This window comes from Cloeon dipterum, chromosome 3 (genome assembly GCF_949628265.1).
Source record: "Cloeon dipterum chromosome 3, ieCloDipt1.1, whole genome shotgun sequence".
Classification (NCBI taxonomy): Eukaryota; Metazoa; Arthropoda; class Insecta; order Ephemeroptera; family Baetidae; genus Cloeon; species Cloeon dipterum.
The window spans coordinates 32,908,332-32,928,332 of record NC_088788.1 but is presented as its reverse complement, the minus strand read 5'-3'; the positions used below and the strand labels follow the sequence as shown (position 1 = coordinate 32,928,332).

General features: G+C 39.5%; 2 protein-coding genes across 4 annotated transcripts; one reads left to right on the top strand and one right to left on the bottom strand.

Moving 5' to 3' along the window:
* Positions 1–610: 610 nt before the first annotated feature.
* On the top strand, positions 611–13,500 carry LOC135939431 (probable tubulin polyglutamylase TTLL2). 3 transcript variants are annotated; one of them, XM_065483822.1, is made up of 12 exons: positions 611–709; positions 2,079–2,180; positions 8,316–8,438; positions 9,585–9,688; positions 9,836–10,019; positions 10,538–10,814; positions 11,377–11,585; positions 11,681–11,858; positions 11,914–11,991; positions 12,600–12,763; positions 12,821–12,927; positions 13,170–13,500. In XM_065483822.1, exons 2-12 carry the CDS (start codon positions 2,109–2,111, stop codon positions 13,381–13,383), a joined length of 1,710 nt encoding a protein of 569 aa, XP_065339894.1. In that variant the 5' UTR covers positions 611–709; positions 2,079–2,108; the 3' UTR covers positions 13,384–13,500. The 3 variants fall into 3 exon arrangements, with proteins under 3 accessions (XP_065339894.1, XP_065339893.1, XP_065339892.1); XM_065483821.1 differs by having other exon boundaries at positions 12,597–12,763; XM_065483820.1 differs by having other exon boundaries at positions 12,597–12,927.
* Positions 13,488–19,242, bottom strand: MTF-1 (Metal response element-binding Transcription Factor-1). The gene is made up of 10 exons (XM_065483819.1): positions 18,849–19,242; positions 18,576–18,793; positions 18,254–18,404; positions 18,045–18,176; positions 17,791–17,989; positions 16,856–16,955; positions 16,654–16,799; positions 16,449–16,597; positions 16,077–16,341; positions 13,488–15,022 (listed from the first exon to the last, which is right to left on the bottom strand). The coding sequence occupies exons 1-10, from the start codon at positions 19,001–19,003 to the stop codon at positions 14,570–14,572; spliced, it is 1,968 nt and encodes a 655-aa protein (XP_065339891.1). The 5' UTR covers positions 19,004–19,242; the 3' UTR covers positions 13,488–14,569.
* Between the last annotated feature and the right edge of the window lie 759 nt (positions 19,243–20,001).

The following is a 20,001-nucleotide window of genomic DNA, read 5'->3' as shown; positions in this document are numbered from 1 at the left end:
TGTTTTAATAGGAAAAATGAATTTCTCATGAAACGTATATTGAAATTTTAAATAGAAAATCACCATAAAGAATAAGCAATCGTCCTTCTGCATGCTTCGTTTTTTAAATTAATTATGTAAATGATTCAATCAGTTGGTAAACGCATGATATAATTTAAATACAATTTCTCCAATCTTTTTTAATTAAGCTCCACTTAAAAATGTTACTTCATGTCTCTCAACTGTTGAAAATTTATTTTTTATTGTGATTATCCCTATTTCCAGAATTATCTGAATAATGATACCTTAAAAAATATCTGCGTATATATTATCTTTCCCATTTTTTTTAATAGTCAGTTATATCCTTGATACTCCCTGGTATCTCGATCCGAAGGCATGAACTCGATCATATTCACGACAATCGGATGGAAGAATCGCATGTGTGTAGCGCCGCGACGAAGAATAGCTCTTAATTGGAGCCTGTTAAATAATGGATAACGAATCTAGTGTGACGAGCAAACCTTGCGAGAGCGATGAGAGGATCCTTGAGGGCTGCATAATTCGGCAGGGGGCGGGGAGGCAGGGAGGGGTGGCTACTTAACGGCAGCGCCGAACCCGCCCTCGGCCAGTCGCACTCGCGTGCTCGGCGGGAAGTCTACCTGCTACCCAGCCACGACCAGAAGCAACGTCTCCGGCTCTCGCTCTCAATCTCTGGTGAGCGGACGAAAAGGTAATCGTAATCACCGCGCCAGGCACAAAAAACTGCGCCCCTAATCGTTCTATTTGCACGCATCCCGCGCGTGTTTACTCGTTTAATTGTTCACCTGACTAATCAGAACACGACAGAGCATAAAACTTGTTTTGCGGAATTGCTTTCTTCCGGCGAGGTTTTGTAGTTGCGCTCAAATTAAGTCTGCTGCAATTTTCATTTTAAAAGCTTTCCCGCAGGCAGCATGCGGTATAATTGCAGTACTTGGAAGAGCTAAATTCTGCTAACACTAATACGCGGCTTTGTAACAAAGAAGCTATATAATGCGTTTCTGCAAATTTTGTGGCATACAAAGGAAATGCAACGGAGTAGTTGAATTGTAGAAACGGGCGGCTATTATAAGAACAGGGATTTAATTTTTCCTGAAATTTGCACAATCTTTACGCTTTTTTAGTAATGACATGAAATGTATAAAGATGGAATGTTTCCAGAACAATGTAATTACAAAAAAAATATATATTCTATAGCTGTCACTATTAAGGAAAAACTGCAATGCTATCCGATATAACATTAAATAATATACACTGCCCAGCTGAAAAATACAGCTTTGTTGCAATTTCTCTTTAATATCTTGGTTGACTTTGATCATAACAAAAGTCACATAGATTAGACGTCAGTTTTGTGACGCAAAAAGGCTTTCGGAAAATTGAAAAAGTTTTTGTTTAGCAGAGTTTTTATTAAACACAGGCACGCAAATTTCGATTAGACTTAACTTAGACGTTACTTATTTCTATGTAAAATTAAAATGCGAAAAAATGGCTTTGTATATCTAACAATGTTCGTCTCATTTTAATTCATTATTTTAAGTATTTATCAAAGGCATGGAAAAAAAATTTGCCTTATCGAAAACATCAAACGTTCCCGTTTGTTTATTCCGCATGTGATTTAAATGGTCCTGATTAAAAAAAGTAAGTATTCAATTTTCCCCACACAGAAAAAAATTGGCATTAGATTTCGTAATTTAAATTTGAAGGGAAACTTTTACGAAGGCGCAAGATTGATGAATGAGACCGAAAACATTTCTGTGAAAGAAAAAGAGCCGACCGAAAATTTCCCCCAATACACTTCTGCTTTTAATAATACGAATTGGTGAATCGATTTCAATCGGAGCGAGCTGGAAGCCCTGAGTGCGGACGCGTATACACACAATCCTATTCTTTTGCTATTTACGATTTTCGTACGAGAAAAGGCGCGCGTCGAGTGCGTGTAACCCCGGGCAACGCGACTAATAGAGCAGTGGTTGTTTGCTTGCGGCGCAACCACGTGACTGAACCGATTTGCATTCGCGAATTTTAATCGGAAACGATGGCTGAGTGAAGGATGCTTTCAGTGATCGTCCGTCGACGGCCTGTTGAGCGTCATGGATTGGGCCGACGGGCCCTTCGTGTTCCGCATCAATGACAACGGCATCGGGCCCAATCTCCTCCTCCAGGTAAGTTTTATTTTTTTGCAGCTGAGAAATAATGATAATTTTATTTATGTATGCAGTTTTTCTAAATTAATTGAATGGTTTTTTACGCTTAAATTTAACCAGGGTTTTCCAGAAATCACGGTGTTGAATCTTAAAAGGTACAAAACTATCATTTTAATGTGATATTTTGAATTTTATCATAATGAATTTTAAATTATTGATTCATAATCTTTTGTTGTCAGTTTCGATAGTTAAAAAATTCAATGCTGTAAATTGAGGGGAAATCATCAATGAATCTGATTCAGAAGGGTCGAAAATTTGACCTTCTTGAGGGCAAGGTCGCATCCCGTGTTGATCAGGCGGAGGGAAGTTGGAAATCTAGATAGCGGCTCTCATTTGAATTATCTTGTCATTAGAGCGCGAACGAAACGCAAACCGATCTCTTTCTCCCAGCATACAATAGAGAGCTTTATGATTTCATCGATCGCAATTAGAGGCCTTGGCTGTGCTTGCACCTTCCAAGGCCTTCGTGATATTGTCTTTTATTTTTCTCTCCAGCAAAACTGCAGCAAAGTATGAAAGTTTTCTTATTATATACCTTTCTTTTCTTTGCTGCAATTTTCTTTTTTCCTTCGACATCAATTAGGGGGCATACAATTAGAAATGTAACCATATCTGACGTATGACCTCGCCAAAAGACAATAAAGATGTAATTAATTATATATTTCTGAATTTCCGAAATACAATTTTTGTTGGGAAAATTTGATTAAAAAATAAATTCTGCGTTCTCAAGTAGAAAATGAAAAATGTTTCGTTATAACATACTTCCAACATTGCACCACGGATTAGTGTGTTGTTGTTTCGGACCATAAAACTTGCTGAATAGCATCTCGAAAGATTTCTCATTTGTGATTAACGGCAATCAACCCGGCTTTTGTATTGACCATTTACAGACCTTGAAGGGGTCGACGGCGATTTCCATGAAAAGCGCAGGAACAACACACTTGGAAAACAAAACAATGCGCGTGAAGTTAGGAAAGAGTAAAACTTTTTATCGCGCGACCATGAAACGTGTAGTTCATATACAGCGAAAGGATAATCTGGTATTAATATTCAAGGGCATCAAAATACAATCATTTACCACGCAAGAAAAGGGCTGCTGATTAGCATTTTCGCCTCCAAATCGCACCAGCCGCCTCGTTAGCCACTTTGCATCCGCTCGCTTCGCTACCCCTCGTCCATCATTTCCCAAAAGCAGAGGGGCAAACTAAAACTAGAGTTATATAATCTAAAATAGGTGTATCTTCCTTTGGTTCAAAGATAATGAAATCGAGAATTTCGTTGATTTATTTTAAAATTTGCACGAATTGAGAGGTATAATTTATACCGAAACACTACCATGTAGCGTGACTGAAAACACTCCACTTAAAGGTTTCGTTACTGAAATTTTAAGAGCTACTTTGGCCCCAAAGTATTTCTCAACAAATTCATTCCAGAGAATTTTAACTGTGTCCACAGCATTAATTCGTAAAATACAAACATGAATTTAGAAATTCCAGAAATTCTAAATTTTATAAAGGTCGAATAAATTAAATAAATACCATAAACCGGCACAAACACCAGTAAACACTGTTGTTGATGTTCGTTTAAGACACTAAACTTGGTGGCCATGATTTTTCCACGTCTACACGTGAAGATAATTGGGAAAATTTACTGATCCCCCTCAAAATCCATAAAATCTCCAAAATAGATTGTTCTCTTCAGCGGTGTAGTAATATCTGGTATTCATTTCTCCGATGTAAAGCGAATTCATTCTTGTTCCAATTGTTCTGGAGTGCGCGAGGAATGCAATACACGATTCCGCCCCAGCAGTTTAGAGAATACATATTTCGCTGCGGTAAATAATGGTCGGCCGTGACTCGGCCGCATTTGTATAAATACTAACGTGCATATACGCTTCCTCTCTTTCCTCTTTCTCCTCGGCGATTAATCCGGTCGTAAAAGTATAATTTGCATTCGCTCTATTGTTCCTTCTGCGGAATAAATTACGCTTTCCTTTGGAGCCTGGAGCCGAGTTGCACAATTAAAATCGGAGCACTCGAGGTGACACCAGGTGACCCTGTTGTTTGTGTGCGCACGCGATTCGCCCGCTTTTCCCACCGAATCGGGCAAAGATGTCGACGTTTTTTATGAGCACGTACAAACTTGGCGAATAAAACAAGCTCGGAAACCAAGGATGAGCACTTAAGACACAACTTTCGCTTCCACTTGGAAAAAGCTTTATTTTTAGCGCACGGGCCAATATCCTCAGTCTATTTTAGAATCGCGCCGAAATCGCATGTTACAGTAATACATTTATAAATGTGATGTGAAATGTCTTGTAAAAAGAAGTCTTAAGTTATGTTAGCCTGAAACTATTCAAGGGAAAGCATTTTCTTATCAGCTTGTTAGCTTGAAGTGTATTGCAGGACAACAATTAAGAATATTTTGCATTAATGACTACATATTGGTTGTGAAATTTAGCAACAGTTTATCTCTACAATGTGCAATCAAGAAATCAGGACCGAGGAGCAGCTAAATGTCTGATTTTGCCTCATTTCTAAAATATTATATGATTTTTTTTATTCATTTCGAACTCTCTCGTTGCGCTCTATCCAATGGTGTGTGAATTATGAGCTAAATTTCCCTAAATTGTGAAATAAATCCTGATTTTATTATAAGAAGACCATTGATGCTCGCCAAAAGCATGCAAACTTGTGAGTCAAATACTCAAAAATATAAACGGCAATGTTTTTTAGCGTTTTATTCAGAAGCCGTACATTAAAGTCCAGTCACTTTTGAAGCATTATCGGCTGGTGCTTTTTCACTGCACTGGTCAGCTCGTAATATTGAAGGAAAATTTGGACTTGTTCTCGCTGTGCTCTCAAAAGAGTCGAAATTTTATTTCATCTTGACCAGCTTTCGGCCACTCCTGTAGTCATGAGTATAGGTAGCGCCAACTTCGACTCCCAAGGCAGAAAAAGAAATGTTTTTCATCCTGAACTGAAAAATTATATCAAAGAATAGATAGAGCGATTTTTATCCTCTTTTGTGCATGAATTTAATCCTTTTATACCGTAAGACTAAAAATGAAACCCCGAGAAAATTTCCTAACGCCTTTTATAGAAGGTGTTTTAGTTTTAGACTGATGTAGCGAGGTTGAATTAGCTTAAAATTGCATGATTCGTGCTCATTTGATGATCCTGCAACGATTGGAAGCTCAGATAAAATAGGAAATCGCATAAATATCACTGCCCTATTAGCAATCTAATTTTAGCTCAACAACAGTAGCATAGCAACTCTCTTGCAGCCATTTATTATTCTTTTTCACATTTTTGCACATTAATATTTCATAACTGCGAACGTAATATTTTTCTGTTATAACCAGGTAACTCTGTATTTTAATTGCAAAAGGTTTCCTGTTGTTTTCTCATTTTTTAACTGTCTTGACTATCAATCCCCCCAAATCACGCAAGAATTCGTCCTTTGATGAGTCAGGAATCGGAGTGAGCCAGAAATACATTTTGTGTGCTGGAAATCGAGCAGAATAATGGCAAACAAAAGCAGCGATAGAGTTTGTGCCGCCGCATCGCGCTCTATTTCGGGCCTCGCGCGCGGTGAAAAACTGCGCTTTTAAACTGCTTAATCGGCACGCGTGTGTAAGGGCTTAATGAGTTTCTGTGCCGGGAAAGCAGCGACGTCACGTTGGCCGAAAATAGAAGATATCGCGTGAGCACGCTGTTTGCACATCCTCGCGCGCGCTGAATAACTTCTGTCAGGCACCATTCAATTCGAAAGCCGACTTGTGATTCTATTATTCGCTCTGTCTTCTGCACACATCAATACTTACACACATACACGCGTGCATGAACTCATTCATCAATCTTTGAACGCACACAAACACACGTAGCGCGGAATCAACTCTCTCACACTCCCCTCGGAGCAGCAGCAGGCGAGAAGACAAATTGGGACGCACGATATGTAGCTTGTTTATTTTCCTCTAAACAAATAATACATGTATGGCACACGATTCCAAGGTGCTGCAATAAAATGAAGGACTAACATTTTATTAAAATGAAGCTGCAAATAGAAACTGCAAAAGAATTTGTCGAATTAAGACTTGAACACGGTTATAATGTTAAATACACATTGCAGGATGAATTTGGTTAAAGCAATCTTTTTAAAATCTCATTACTTGACCGTTTCATAATGGAAAAATTTGTGATTCGGTAGAGAAATGTTTTCCTCTTTAAAACCTTAAAAATTTATATCAATATAAAACTTCAAATTTTCGAATTCCCTGCGGTGTTTTAGTTTTTTTCTCTAAAATTTTTAAAATTTAAATGGAAAGGAAAAGAAAGGGATCCAAGTAGGAAGTTAAGATCTTTTGGAAAAAAATAAATTTAAAAATAATGTGCCCCTTATTGTATTTTATTCATTTTCCTCTTGAAACAAACAACGTGATTTTCAGATTAAATAAAAATATTCTGATCTCCAAGTCCTCAAGTCTGTCAAAATTTTCTGCTAAAGTTGACCTATTTAAAAAATATTCCAAGCTCTTTTGGATTTTACTTCCGTAAAGGCAGTGAATAACCATCATTAAATTAAAATTCCTTATTTTTGGACAAATAATTTTATAAATAAACCCAGATTCAGCATTACTTTGGAATTTGTAAGGCCTTATAAATATTATTGAGAATCCCTGTTTCATTTTGTACATTCTATGACGTATGCAAACTATGAAAAGCAAAATATTGATTTTGTGCTTCACTTGACGTAAGAAAATAAGAAAGGGCGGTCGCAAAACGGCAAAGCTCGTGCGACGTTTGACTGATACGCAGCCAAAAGAGCGATATTGCTAAACTTTATTCTTCGCTACGAAATGACATCAGACGCTTTGAAAGGGATCAACCAAATTTGCTCGCTCGATTGCCGCGCTGCACGCACTCTCTCAACCTGAAAACGCTTGAGAAAAAACTGGCGAATTCAAGATTTGCTATTATCATTCGTCTCTCTTAGAGATCTCTTTTTTAACAATTTAACAATTATACAAACGTTGGATTACTATTCAATACACAATAACATTCATCGTTAGCTTAGGGAACTGATTAGTATATTTATCTTTTTGCATTGTAAATCTATAATCAAAAATATCAGAAAGAAATATTCTGGAGGAAAAATTGGAAAATAAATTGTATAATAGTCTCTACAACTTTTTCAAATATCACCTCGTTATTAGACGTATTTTTAAATTTAAAATTTCTTCTAAAAAGGTCTCCTTTAAACGGTTTTGATAAGCTATATGCCATATTCTTACACGTTTCTCAAACATCATTTTATGAACACGCCACATTAGCAGTCGTTATTATTCGTGGAAACGACATTACAGATGCAAATTACACTATCTGCAGCGGTCTGTACTTATAATTTCGTCACGAAACACAACACGCGGTGCAACATAAGTGAAAAAAATTGCCCTTTCCGTTTCCTTATCTGCGCAATCAGTGTTTCACTAGGGGAAAATGGTAATAAATAGGCTGAATTAACTCTTTCTTCGATTTTCTGGCCGTGTAAGCAGTTAGGCTCGTGTTTACAAGGTTGTCGATAGACCGCCCGTGATTAAACAATAAAAGGTTAAACCGGGTGTGCTTGAAGCGTGGCAAAAAGTCAGCGTTTACTGCACTACACAAACGTTATTACTTATCACGAACGAAATTTCAGCCTTTTTGACGCTATTTAGAAGGAAAACTGCACCGACCGGTGCTTACCATTAATTAAGACTTTCTTTCATAGCATACATTGCAGAAGCAAGAAATAAATAAATCTGTTTTTTTGAGTATGTAGTTGCCTGAATATGAAGGAACTGATTTAAAACCATTCTTTTAACTACATTTTACTTTTTATATTAAAATGCCTCACAAAATAAATCGATAATACGATAACAACTCCACAATAAAAATACGAAGAATGTATAATAACTTCCTTATTGTGAGCAGATGCGAATCAAGAAATGATTGTGTGATTTGATTCCTTGAACGCGAACAATTGCAGTGAAGGGTTGCGTTTGCAAGGCTGCCGATAAGGCGGAAGGAAAGTAAAGGATTGAATTGGTTGCAGGTATGCCTGGAGCGCGGCTGGCGTGAGCACAGCGAGAGCGGCGTCGTAAAGGACAACTGGAACCTCTGGTGGCGCACCACCGGCTTCCCGATGTCGCACTACAAGCAGCTCAAACCTTGGCAGGTGAGACCTCCGTCATGGCTGCGCAGAAAACAGCTGCTATTTTTAGCCGTTGATATCGAATAAAGAGTTGAAATGACGTGTCGTCTAATTGATTTGAACCGGGCACGGAATGCAGCGGAGAAATGATATGAATCGGAAAACAATTCTTCTCGGGGCAACTTTTATGGTGCTTTTGAGCACAACGTTCTTTTGTCCTGTCAGATCGAGATATTTTCATTGTCAACTGTTCACAGCATCATTTATTTTTTACTGTAGAATTTCTGGCAGTTTTTCAAATATTATTCATGTGATTTTTTCGTTTTTATCAGCTTAAATGTTCACCAGACAAGATTAAACTAACAATAATGAATGGGAAACATTAATTTATGATTTCTCATCACAAATGGGTAGCCAGTTGGTTGTGATTTATTAATTTTCAAGGGGTTTGCCTCATTAAACGGATATAGTTTCACGAAGCAGAATTTCAAACACGCGTTTTCCTGATTTATGCTGCAATTAAAACATGAAACCGCGTGCAACCGACAGGTTACCTTCTAAATGATCAATTTTCGCTGTTTTCACCTTGCGAGGCTTCCTATCCTCGTGTCAGCTCGTACATCAGCGGCGGGAAAGGGTTGCACAGCACACGCAAACCGAGATGGGTTAATGAGCGGTTGTAATTGCGGCTTGCCAACTTCCTCTCCATCCGCAGAAAGAATTGTGCGGACGTGGGTGCCGCAGCACACGCTCCTGCATAAATTTTAATAATTATTATCAATGTTTATTCTGGATGGGGTTGTGAGAAATTCCCTGCTTTCCCATGGCAGGGCCACGAAATTCACCATGTTGAATTAGCAAATTTAAATTATTGTGTAAATAATCTTGATATTTAACATATTTCGAAATTTATTAGGAAATTTCTGTTTCCTTATTTGTTTAAATGAAATATGTATTTTGTGTTCGATCATTCAAAAATCCGATTTTATGAGGGCAGTGTGTTTTAATTTTTACCAAAAGTCCTGCTATAGAAGAGAAATATTTGTTGCCTTCATAAACTGTTTTTGTTTCTCTGTAATATTTAAAATTTCTTCCAAGCTCGAAATCTCACAGCAGGTGAAATATGTATTTTATTCCTCACGGCCCTAATTATTCCACCGTCTGTTGCAGTACACAAATCATATTCCGAAGGGCTCGTCCATCTGCCGAAAGGATCATCTGGCACGCTACCTGCGCTGCATGAAAAAAGTTTATGGCTCCATCTTCGATTTCAGGTAATAGTCACGTAATCCAGTATTATGCATGCGGGCCACCAAATCGGACCTTGAACTTGAGAGGTCAATAACGCCTAGCTCTCGTGCGGGCGTCTTGTTGAACGTCGAGTGTTTCCTAAAATATATGACGCGTCATTTCGGTTACAGTCCGCCATGCTACCAACTGCCCCTCGAATACACCAAGTTGTTGGCCGAGTGCAGCGGCAGCAACAGGAACAACGGCCGCGTCCGCTCAGGCTCCTTCCATTGCCTCGAGCCGCCTGAGGAGCAGCTCGTCTGGATCTGCAAACCGGTCGGACAGAGTCAAGGACGAGGAATATTTCTCTTCAGGGTCAGTACTCACATCAAACATTTTTTTATTACGTAATAATTTGTTTTTTCTTTTAAAAAACTTTGTCAGCAAGTTGTTTTGAGGACATTTGAGTTGAATTTAATTTTAGTGGAATTTAAAGTAGATCAAGCTGTACAGGCTGATAATTAAAAACATTTTGCATTGTTAGCTAGAGCAAGGAGTTCATTCAGTTTGTTCTTTGTGAAATTTAGCAACAGTTAATCTCTACAATACTGAGGATATATCAGATTTTGCCAAATTTTCCGTAAAATTAAACGGTTTTTTCAATTAATATTTCGCTTGATTCCAATTCCTCTCGTCGTGAACTATGAAATAATTTGCGAATTATAAAGTAAATATCTCTTCTGGGGAAATAAATCCTTTATCAAATTTGGAAAATCATTTTAATTACTTATTTTCTTAAATGAAATACTCATTCGCAATTCTTTTAACTTTTTATCATTTCGAGTTGCAACTAGACGAATCGATTTGTCTGATTAGATCACCTTTATGAGTAGGAGTTTAGCGAGTTGAACTACGCTTCGAGCGCCGTGGTGCAGAAGTACGTGACGAACCCGCTGCTGATCGGCGGCTACAAATTCGATTTGCGGCTGTACGCGTGCATCCCGAGCTTCCGGCCGCTCTGCGTCTACCTGTACCGCGAGGGCCTCGTCCGGTTCGCCACCGACAAGTTCTCGCTGGCCGACCTGAACAACCTGTTCCGCCACCTGACCAACAGTTCGCTCAACCGGCTCGGCCCCGGCTACACCAGGCAGAAGGAGCGCGTTGGAGCGGGTAGGCAACCCGCGCCACAGATCTGCCCACCGCGTTGCATAATTATATTTTGGAAGCTCTTTATAACGTCTTTAAAATTCGATCTTAAACAAGTTTTTATTAATCGCCTATGTTTACCACTAAAGGGGCTCTTGAAAATAAATATATTGAAAGCGACAAGCTAAATCAGGGGATATGCAAAGGCTGGAGATGTATCAACAAAAAAGAAAATGAGGATTGCTGATGGAAATTTCAATAATACGGGGAGAAAAATTACCAATGATCAACAATTGATTAGATTAAACTATTTCAGGACCAAAGCTTAGAAATTCCGAATATTTGAATCAATGAATCGATTTAAATAAATGCATTCATAGAAAGACTAAAAATTTCCCTATTATTCAAATTCTTCATCAATGGATCAATGGTTGAACAGCACGGAACATTTTTATAAAAGTTGTACAGTAAAATATTAGATTTAATTCAATTTCCGGGCAGAATCCAACATGTCAAAAACAATCAGCATTTTCTAATTGATTTTGCAAAATAAAATCTTTTTGCTTCTCTTCTTTCTGTAATGAAGGCTGCAAGTGGAGCTTGAAGCAGCTTCGGCACTACCTCAACCAGAGTGGCGAGAGCGATTGGCTGCTGTGGCAAAAAATCGCGTCGATCGTCGCGCTGACCGTGCTGGCACAAAATGCGTCAGCGCCTCCTCCGCCCGCCCCCAACTGCTTCGAGTTCTATGGATTCGACATTCTCGTCGACACCTCGTTACGCCCCTGGCTCCTTGAGGTAAAAATAAAAATTGACCGTTAAAAATATTTATTTAGCAATTATAGAAAATAAGAAAATATTAAAAAAAAACTTTGGGTCTTTTTGTGACCTAGGTGAACCTGAGTCCGGCCCTCGGCGCTGACAGCGACGTGGACGCCGCCGTTAAGAAGCCAATGCTACACGACATGTTCGATTTAATGGGCATGCCGGTATCGCATACGGGCCTGTCCATGTTCACCTCGTGGCAGCCGCCGCAAGACGACTCCACCTCAGACTCGGAGGATTGCACAAGTAATCTAAATGTTTTGCGGAGCGATCGTTCGCGTTTTTAACAGGCTTTTTGCAGTCTGTTCCAGCATGGGCAACAGGTGGATGCAACGCAAGTCTCGTAGCAGAGCTAAAGTGCCAGCACAGAGGTTTCATTGTGAGTTTGATTTTTCGTGTAGGAATATTTATATTTTTTGCTTTGGAGCTGCATGATTGCTTTAAAATATATTTTACAATTGCTGATCCCATAGATAAAACGATTAAGAAATGGGGGATTAATATGAATTATTACAATTATTTACAACTTACAAATATTCGACAGTAAAAAATAAAAATCGGAGATGAACTGAACTGCGATAGTTTCGGAAATTAAATCTTCCCTGTTCTTTCCATCAAAATAATGTCACAAACGTTTTCGAACAGATTAATTCAGATTTCTCTGCAGCTAATACAGTCGTGACTTGAGTTTTAATTTGAAAGTGAATAGTGTTGATGATGAGGCCTGCGGGTCCGATATAGCAGTACAAAAACGTGCAACATGATTTTTTTGTAGAAATAATTCACTTTGAGCTACCCATTCCTCATTTGAGTCGCCTATGCATGGGAGAAGGCATTGTAAAATATATTTAAAACAAAGTCCCAATTTTTAAAGTAAATTTTGCAAGTGCAATGCGCCATAGCAATCAGTATACTGAATATCAGTCTTAGGAGATCTATTGAAATGACTGCAAAGGTTTAGAGAACAAATGCGCTTGATTCCAGCAGCGAGGCCGAGGTTGCAGAGGGTAAGGTCACTGTCAATTGTGACAGGCGAGGACGAGTCCGAAGGAGCGCCGCCTTCGCGGTGGGCCAAGGAAGACGTCGGGCCGGTCAAGGTGGTGCCCTCGACTAGGTGGTCACGCCAGCAGCCACAAAATATGCCCGCATCGGTAATGAGCAGCTCCAGTTTTTTAACATCAATTAAATTGATTTTTTTTCCCTGTCAGAACAAGACCGTGTGGGGCAACGGGAGGGACTGGAGGGACGCGCCACCAAAGGATGGAGACTGGGTCCGAGTTTTTCCCATAGGATTTTCCTCGAATGTGAAGAAAAAGTGAGTTCTTACCGAATTTTGCACTAGCCTATTCGAAATGTGTACGTTCATTTGGGAAAAATTAATATGAGTGACTCTCTCCTCTCTCAACAAAATTAAAATTAATGGAAGAAGCATTTTAACTTGCATAAAAACTAGAAATAAATAGCCAGTTTATGAACATATCTATCTGTTAATAAATTAAATTAAAAAAAATAATAATTCGCAGGGCGAGTATAAATTGAATAATCTTGAAATTCCAGAGTGCAGTATGTGGACCACGCGGCCGAGATTAAGGCTGCGGTGGCCGACGTGCACAGATTCAGCAAGGCGGCCAAAGAGGCAGCCAAGCTGGTCGAGGTGGAAGCGGAGACGGGCAAGACAAGGGCGTGCTTCAACGACCGCGTCTTTAACGAGGCCCTCAGGGGCATCCTGGGCCCCGAGTACACCGGCGAAGTGTGGCTGCCGCCCAAATAACCCTTTTTGTGATCCTTTCATCTCGGTGTGACGGTTCTCTTAGGCTAGGTTGTTACCACGATTATGCTGTGATCAAACGCAAATAAATAAAACACTCGGCAGGCTACATGTCAACGACGTAATCACGGTTTTATTTCAATTTAGTTTGCACGATTCAACAGAGCATATATAGTGTATATTTGTAAACATGTAAATAAATCTTGCACTCTCGTCACTAGACCGAAATCATATATTATAACAATATAAACACAACAAAATGCCCTTTTATTGAAGTAGAAGTTTCGTCGGCTTAATACATAATCAAAGTCAAAGGAAGCGTGATGCGGAGCTAGGAATCGGCCGAAAGCAAACAAATCGCTACTTAGGTCAGTCTGTAGAATGCGAATCCGTCGAGATGTTAGTAATTTCCCCCAGATAAATGGTTTTCTGAAAGGTGTTTATGATTTTTTGATTATGAATAGCAAACACTGTATAAATATCGTTACTTAAGCCCTCCTAAGTAGATTGATATCTGCGGTTCGCAAATAATTTCAAAGGAAACACATAACAGCAGGCCCAGGAATTGATATTTTGACACTCAAAGAAGTAGAAAATGTGAGGCTCTGATAATTAAAAATAAATCCCTTACAGACTTTGATATATTCTGCCTAAGACGGCGTCGGAAACTACTGTAAATCACAAGAGGCGAGGAGAATGCGATTTGGCACGTAATGGCCACTAGAATATTTCCATCAGAACGAAGGGGGTAAAGCGTCAAGGCACGTGAAACGATCAGTAAGGCACGCCTGCGCGACTACACAGAGGCGCAGGCTGTTCTTTACATCAGTTGAATAGATTTATGAGGATGCGGTCAAACAAGGAGCCAAAGTAGCGTCAAATTTGGCGAAATGCATTAACGCGATTCAAAAGGTAGAAGGTTACACATCGAAAAAAGCTTGGTTTCTTAAGAATGATGGTTACAAAAATATGGACGTCGCTAGAACAAATACTAATAAAACGATCACCACTCAAATTTAAAAAGATAATTCATTGTTTAAATGTTATTACATTATGTCTGAAAGACTACGTGGCTTGAACCATTCCAATGAATACTGGCAATCGATTGATGAGAGCATGAATACAAGACAACAAGAAAGCTTAGAAACAGAGTCGAACCTGAATAAGAAAGAGCAAAAAAGTTTGGCAACTAGTGACTTTCCTCTACGTCCTCATCAATGTCTAGCGAGAACACCGAATTGGGAAGATCTAGAATTTCTACAAACTCCAAATATGAGTCTTTGGGCTCCTCGTTTCCGTTTGGCTCGGGCGGGGGCGGCGGCGGTGGCGGCTCAGTGGGCTTCAGCACGCAGCACCCATGCTTGACTACCTTTTTGATTTGCTTCAAGGTCTTGAGGCACACGACCACGCAGCAAGGCTCCTTGCCCTCGTTTTCGCCGCACAAACAGCCGTTGGACTGCGTCGCTGGCGAGTCGCGCCACACGCGCGCGATGCTGTGCTGCGGCCCTGATGTCTTGATGCATTCAAAGTTGCCCGTCGAGTCGTTGAACACAACAGGAACGGCGATGCCCGGCGACGACTCGGCCTCCGTCAGCGGCAGTGGCGCCTCATCGCTCTCTTCTGGCTGCAAGTCACTCTCCAACTGCCGGCAAAAACATTTATCAGTGTCAAAAGATTATAACGTTAAATTTATAGAGGCGACAAATCGTGAGGAAGGAAAGAAAAATCCGTATAATATGAAAACTCAAGCTGGATGAGAGAGGAGGAACTCTTATAATTCAATGAGGTTACTTGCTAAAGAGCGTGAAGAATTTCCCAAAAGAAGTGTAACGTTTTTGAGACACTTTTTTTAAATATCTGGTGAATGAATGCCTAATTGACCAAAAGACTCAAATATAAGTGTCAGCGCCCGCATAACCACAAAATACAGTCCTCAGGTCGCGCGACCTGAGGAAGGTCGGTGACAGGCAAGGATAAATAATCGCTTCCAAGTATCGCCAAATGTGCTCAAAAGTACTGAAAAAGCATTAAAAATCAGCCTCGGGGCTGATCTCAAGTCGGGGTACCCTGAAAAAGGTCGTTAAGGTATCCCAAGTAAAAGTCCAATCTAATAGCTGTCCAGTGAGGTTTCGTGGTCGACGATCCGACGAGCGGTCGAATTTTAACAAAAACAAAACCATTTTCGCCTGTGAGCATTACAAGCCGAGAGAAGAGAAAAAACCGAAAAACATTTATTTTAATTTTTCTATGGGCGCGAACAATCTGAAAATTGGTTTCCGGACCGGCGGCGATTTTTTGCGTACGAATAGAGTCGGTAAAACTATTTAAGTTTGCTCCGTTTGGAAAAATGGTGAATTTTCAATTTCCAATGATATCCTTGCAAAGAAAGTGCAAAAATCACGTTTTTCGAACTTTAAAATTTATTTCCTCCTAGGATTTTGATCAGATCGACTCGTATTTGGTTTTTAAATAATCACCGATATTTTTAGCACACAAAAATTAGCAATATTTTCGTCTTTTTAGCCTTGGACCAGAGATGTGGCTGGCAGAAGTTGGAAGATGTAAAAAACCCCACAAAATTCCAATACTGTATAAAATCAACGGCTCGACCAAAGTTGAAAAAATCTCACAACATTTTCTTTATTCAATGCCTATGTTAGCAATTATTGCTAATTGGAATCGAATTAAAAAATTACCTCAAGCACGCTGAGGTTGTCCAACTGCTGGGATGAAATGGAGGGCAGTTGTTCAAACTCATCTGCCGTCAGTGAGTTGACCAAGGATAGCTCTGGCTCCGCCAGCTCAGTCTGCTTTGGCTGCTGGCTTGTGGAGTCCAGGGAATTGTTGACAATGCGCAGCAGGTCATTTGAGCAGCCCCGACAGTCGGTTGGCATTTCGTGGCACCGGCAAGGGTCGCAACGGCAAATGTCCGCGTCTGCTGTTATGTTCTTCAGCATGTTGCTGCAAAAAAATGTAAGATAGACAAAAATTAGGTAGTAAAATTTGATTGCAGGGATTTAAATAATTTTGTATACAGAACATTTTGAGGAATCGTCAAAATGTATTACCTATCTGGCATAGTATTTGAAACGGTCAGGAAAGTCTGGTTTCCATTTTCAAATCCGTTCCAGTTGTCGATTTGCGTGACGCCCTGATCAGTTTCAACTGTGACAGTGGCTTTGCCCGCAATAGAAGTCAGTTCCTCTCCACTTTTAAGCTGAAATACGCTTGATAAGAAAAGAAACAAACTAAACGAGGAGGGTCTGGATATACCTGCAGCATGATTTTGGCCGCGTGCTCTGGTATTTCCTGCTGCAGCCTGATTTCGTTGCTGTTGCTCAAGTACCCCTTAATAGTCATGACACCGTGTGCCGAAATCGTCTGAATATTTTTCTCCGTAAGTGGGATAATAGCGTAAGCTGCGAGGTGCATATTAATCATAATTATCATTCATTAGGGTAGATCACGGATTTACCTTGCACAGAGCCATCTTCAGCCGAAATACTGGTCACGCTAGCACCATACTCATCAGATGCTTGTGCGCTTGGCGTGTCTTCGTCGTCTGTTGTGTTGCCCTGAAAAAGAAACGAGAGTTTAAGCACCATCTGACAGGGAAACTCTTTAGTTTTTGGTGAAAAAACCCCCATCAAATTCCGTTCCTGACGTCAAGTAAACTATTTTAGCGATTTTCGGTAATTTTAATAAAATGGACCAAAATACCAATAAGATGCAAATAAGATGAATTTCTTTTTGTAAAAAAATCGATTGGTGGGTGGGTCAGCTTTGACGTTACGAACCCACAAAGGGTTAGTTCCGGGCTTTGTAACGTTTTAGTCGTTGATCAGAGAGAAAAATACTAAACATATTCTGAAAGGTGATAAAATTTACTATTTTTTGTTACATGCATGTTTATCAAAACTTTCTTACATAATTTTAAAAAAATGGACGCTTAGAAACTTAATTAAAATTGTTCAGAATTTTTACTAACGACAAAAATGGAGCTTTATGACATGGAAGTGAGCTCGGAAATTTTTGAAAAAGGGAGGGACTTTAATGACTTATAACCCCAATTCTATTAAATAGAGACTTCCCAGAAAGTAAAAATGACTAATTGACTGGTTAGTCTTGTCAGATAGAGTCTATCTCTATAAATTATCATCTCGGTTGAATGAAAACTTGCTTCACAATTCGATTTTACATCATTTGCCATGTTAAGTAAACTCTGTGGCTCAGAAATTCCGTAAAATAAAACTTTCCCCTGTTAATATCTCTCAACTCATTGGACACTTCACAATTTAAATGATTTCGCCAAAAAATGAAGCGTCCAATCCCAAGAGTTCCCTTTTTAATTATTTGAATATTTCAACGAACGACTATATTTAATGAAAATGGTACTATTTGTTAACTCACATTGTTTGTCGCCTTTTGCCGCTTTGAGGCTTGATTCAAATGGCGTTTGGTGTGCGATTTGAGGCTGTGCGAGGTTGAAAACGTGCGCGAGCAGTCATCCTCGGGACACGAATAGGGTTTTTCGCCAGTGTGGGTTCTCCTGTGCGTTTTCAGGTGATGGCTGGCGGTGAAGGACTTTTCGCAGCCATCTTCAATACACCTGCAGAGCAGAGATTTTAAAATTTCACCCTCAAAAAAGAGCAATGTTGGCAAACTTGAAAGGCTTTTCTTTGGTGTGGGTTCGGACATGTTTCTTGAGGTCGCTGTAGGTCGTGAAGTATTTCAAGCAGCCCTTTTGCTTGCAGTTGAAGGTATTGCCATTGTGGAGTCGCTGGTGTGCGCGCAGTCTGTTGGGAATGGCCAGTTTTTATAGCTTCCGCTCTATACAACACTCCAAATTGTCAAAGTCTCTTATCAAGCTCACCTGTAGAGGGTGTTGAAAGCCTTTTCACAGTCGGCAAACTTGCACTCAAACGGTTTCACTTTTGTGTGCACTCTGATGTGAATTCTTAAACTGTAGGAAGTCAAAAATGCTTTCCCGCAGTTCGGCTCTGAGCAAACAAATCGATATTCACCTGCAGGACAAAGTAGAAAGATGCCAAACTCATAAATTATTTCAAATCTTATTGGACAGCCACAACATTATTTGTATGTATATGCATTTCAGAAAACCAAACCATCAATAAACAACTTTTAAATTGATCCCTTTTTGATCAGGAAACACACACACACACACACACACACACCTAAATGCCTTTTCATGTGGGTCCTGAGGTTGCCGGCGGTGCTGTATGTTCGGTCACAGCCTTCATATGTGCAGAGGAATCTTTTGATATCACTCTCCTTAGTGTCTGGGTCGGTGGTCTCGATGGTGATTGTGGCATGTGAAGGTTCCTCGGACAGCTCCTGCGACTGGATTCGCATATGGATTTCATCCAAATTCAAGCTGTCAGTCCGCTCGAATCTGCCGACCCTCGGAGGGTAAAAAGAGGCAAGTCAAGTGGCAAAAGAAGACTCACCCTGGGGACGAGTCCTTGTCAGTGTTCACGGGTGGCAGCTGCTCGAACACACGCTCAAAGTTGAGGCTGCTCTCCTCGAAGCAGCTCTGCAGGTCCTGAAGGTCTTGAGAGGTGATCAGCTCGGTCAACGATTCATCTGCAGTTCGCACAGACATTGTTTCGGAGACAAAGGGTCACTTTCGGCTCGCAAAACACGTTGTTCTTCCGCAATCGACCTTGATCACACGCGAATTCAATGAAAAAACCTTAGCTAAATCCCCTAATACACATGATTGTTCATGTCTTTTCTTCTTGTGTCCGATTTTCTGTATTTCAGAGGCCAGAGTTTCGCAGAATTGTCCCGATTATCCTTTTCGCATTGTTATACTCTCTCAGCTGGGCATTGCTTATTGCCTCACACTGCTGGGGTGTAACAAAAGGAGTCGCAGCGTTTGGAAATACTTAACTATGTTGTGCTTATCACGCAATAAATTTCTAACAAAAAACCATTTTTTATTGCAAGAAGAATCATTTTCTGTGTGTTTCTTAAACATTTAAAACATTTATGTTTGTTTATGATGTATTAGTTTTTAATTATTTAAAATGCTCTCGTTAATCCCAGCCTATCTGAGCACTGTCTTTTGTTTTTTATCAAGGCACATTTAAAGATATAGCCTGCGTTCTGCGTGCGCTGAGATGCTTCAATCGTCATAATTAATAATTAATTATCTTTTTAATTATTCCTACTCGCTTTAGTCTAATTCTTTAATTAAATTCAAATCAATGAATCCTCATATATTTGTACACTACGTGTGAAGTTTTATTCTCTCTTATTTTTGCTTTTACTGGAACAGAAAATTCCACTTAAATACACAAATGTATGATTAAAGTGCATAATACCGCAGACACTCCATCGTAATATTTACTTTGCGCAGGATCACTTGATAAGAATTTGAGAATAATCTAGAATTATCAGGCAAATATAAAAAGACTTTGATTTTTTTTATTCGGTTTTATATGATATAAAAATTTACGTTGCAATGGCAACTTTCCCAATTTCCATAATTATTAAAATGATATTGCAGTGAATTTTAAAATCTTAAACAATTAACTACATTTAAAAACAATGCGATAAAAAATAATATTCGACAAGAAAAAACTAAAATTATTGCTC

Coding starts and splice junctions, on each gene's coding strand:
- MTF-1 (XM_065483819.1), bottom strand. CDS start 19,003: ATGTCTGTGCGAACTGCAGATGAATCGTTGACCGAGCTGATCACCTCT. Junction 17,990..18,044: donor ACCAAAGAAAAGCCTTTCAA/GTTTGCCAACAT, acceptor TCTGCTCTGCAG/GTGTATTGAAGATGGCTGCG. Junction 16,956..17,790: donor GGCAAAAGGCGACAAACAAT/GTGAGTTAACAA, acceptor TTTCTTTTTCAG/GGCAACACAACAGACGACGA.
- LOC135939431 (XM_065483820.1), top strand. CDS start 2,109: ATGGATTGGGCCGACGGGCCCTTCGTGTTCCGCATCAATGACAACGGC. Junction 9,689..9,835: donor GGCTCCATCTTCGATTTCAG/GTAATAGTCACG, acceptor TTTCGGTTACAG/TCCGCCATGCTACCAACTGC. Junction 11,992..12,596: donor GCCAGCACAGAGGTTTCATT/GTGAGTTTGATT, acceptor GCTTGATTCCAG/CAGCGAGGCCGAGGTTGCAG.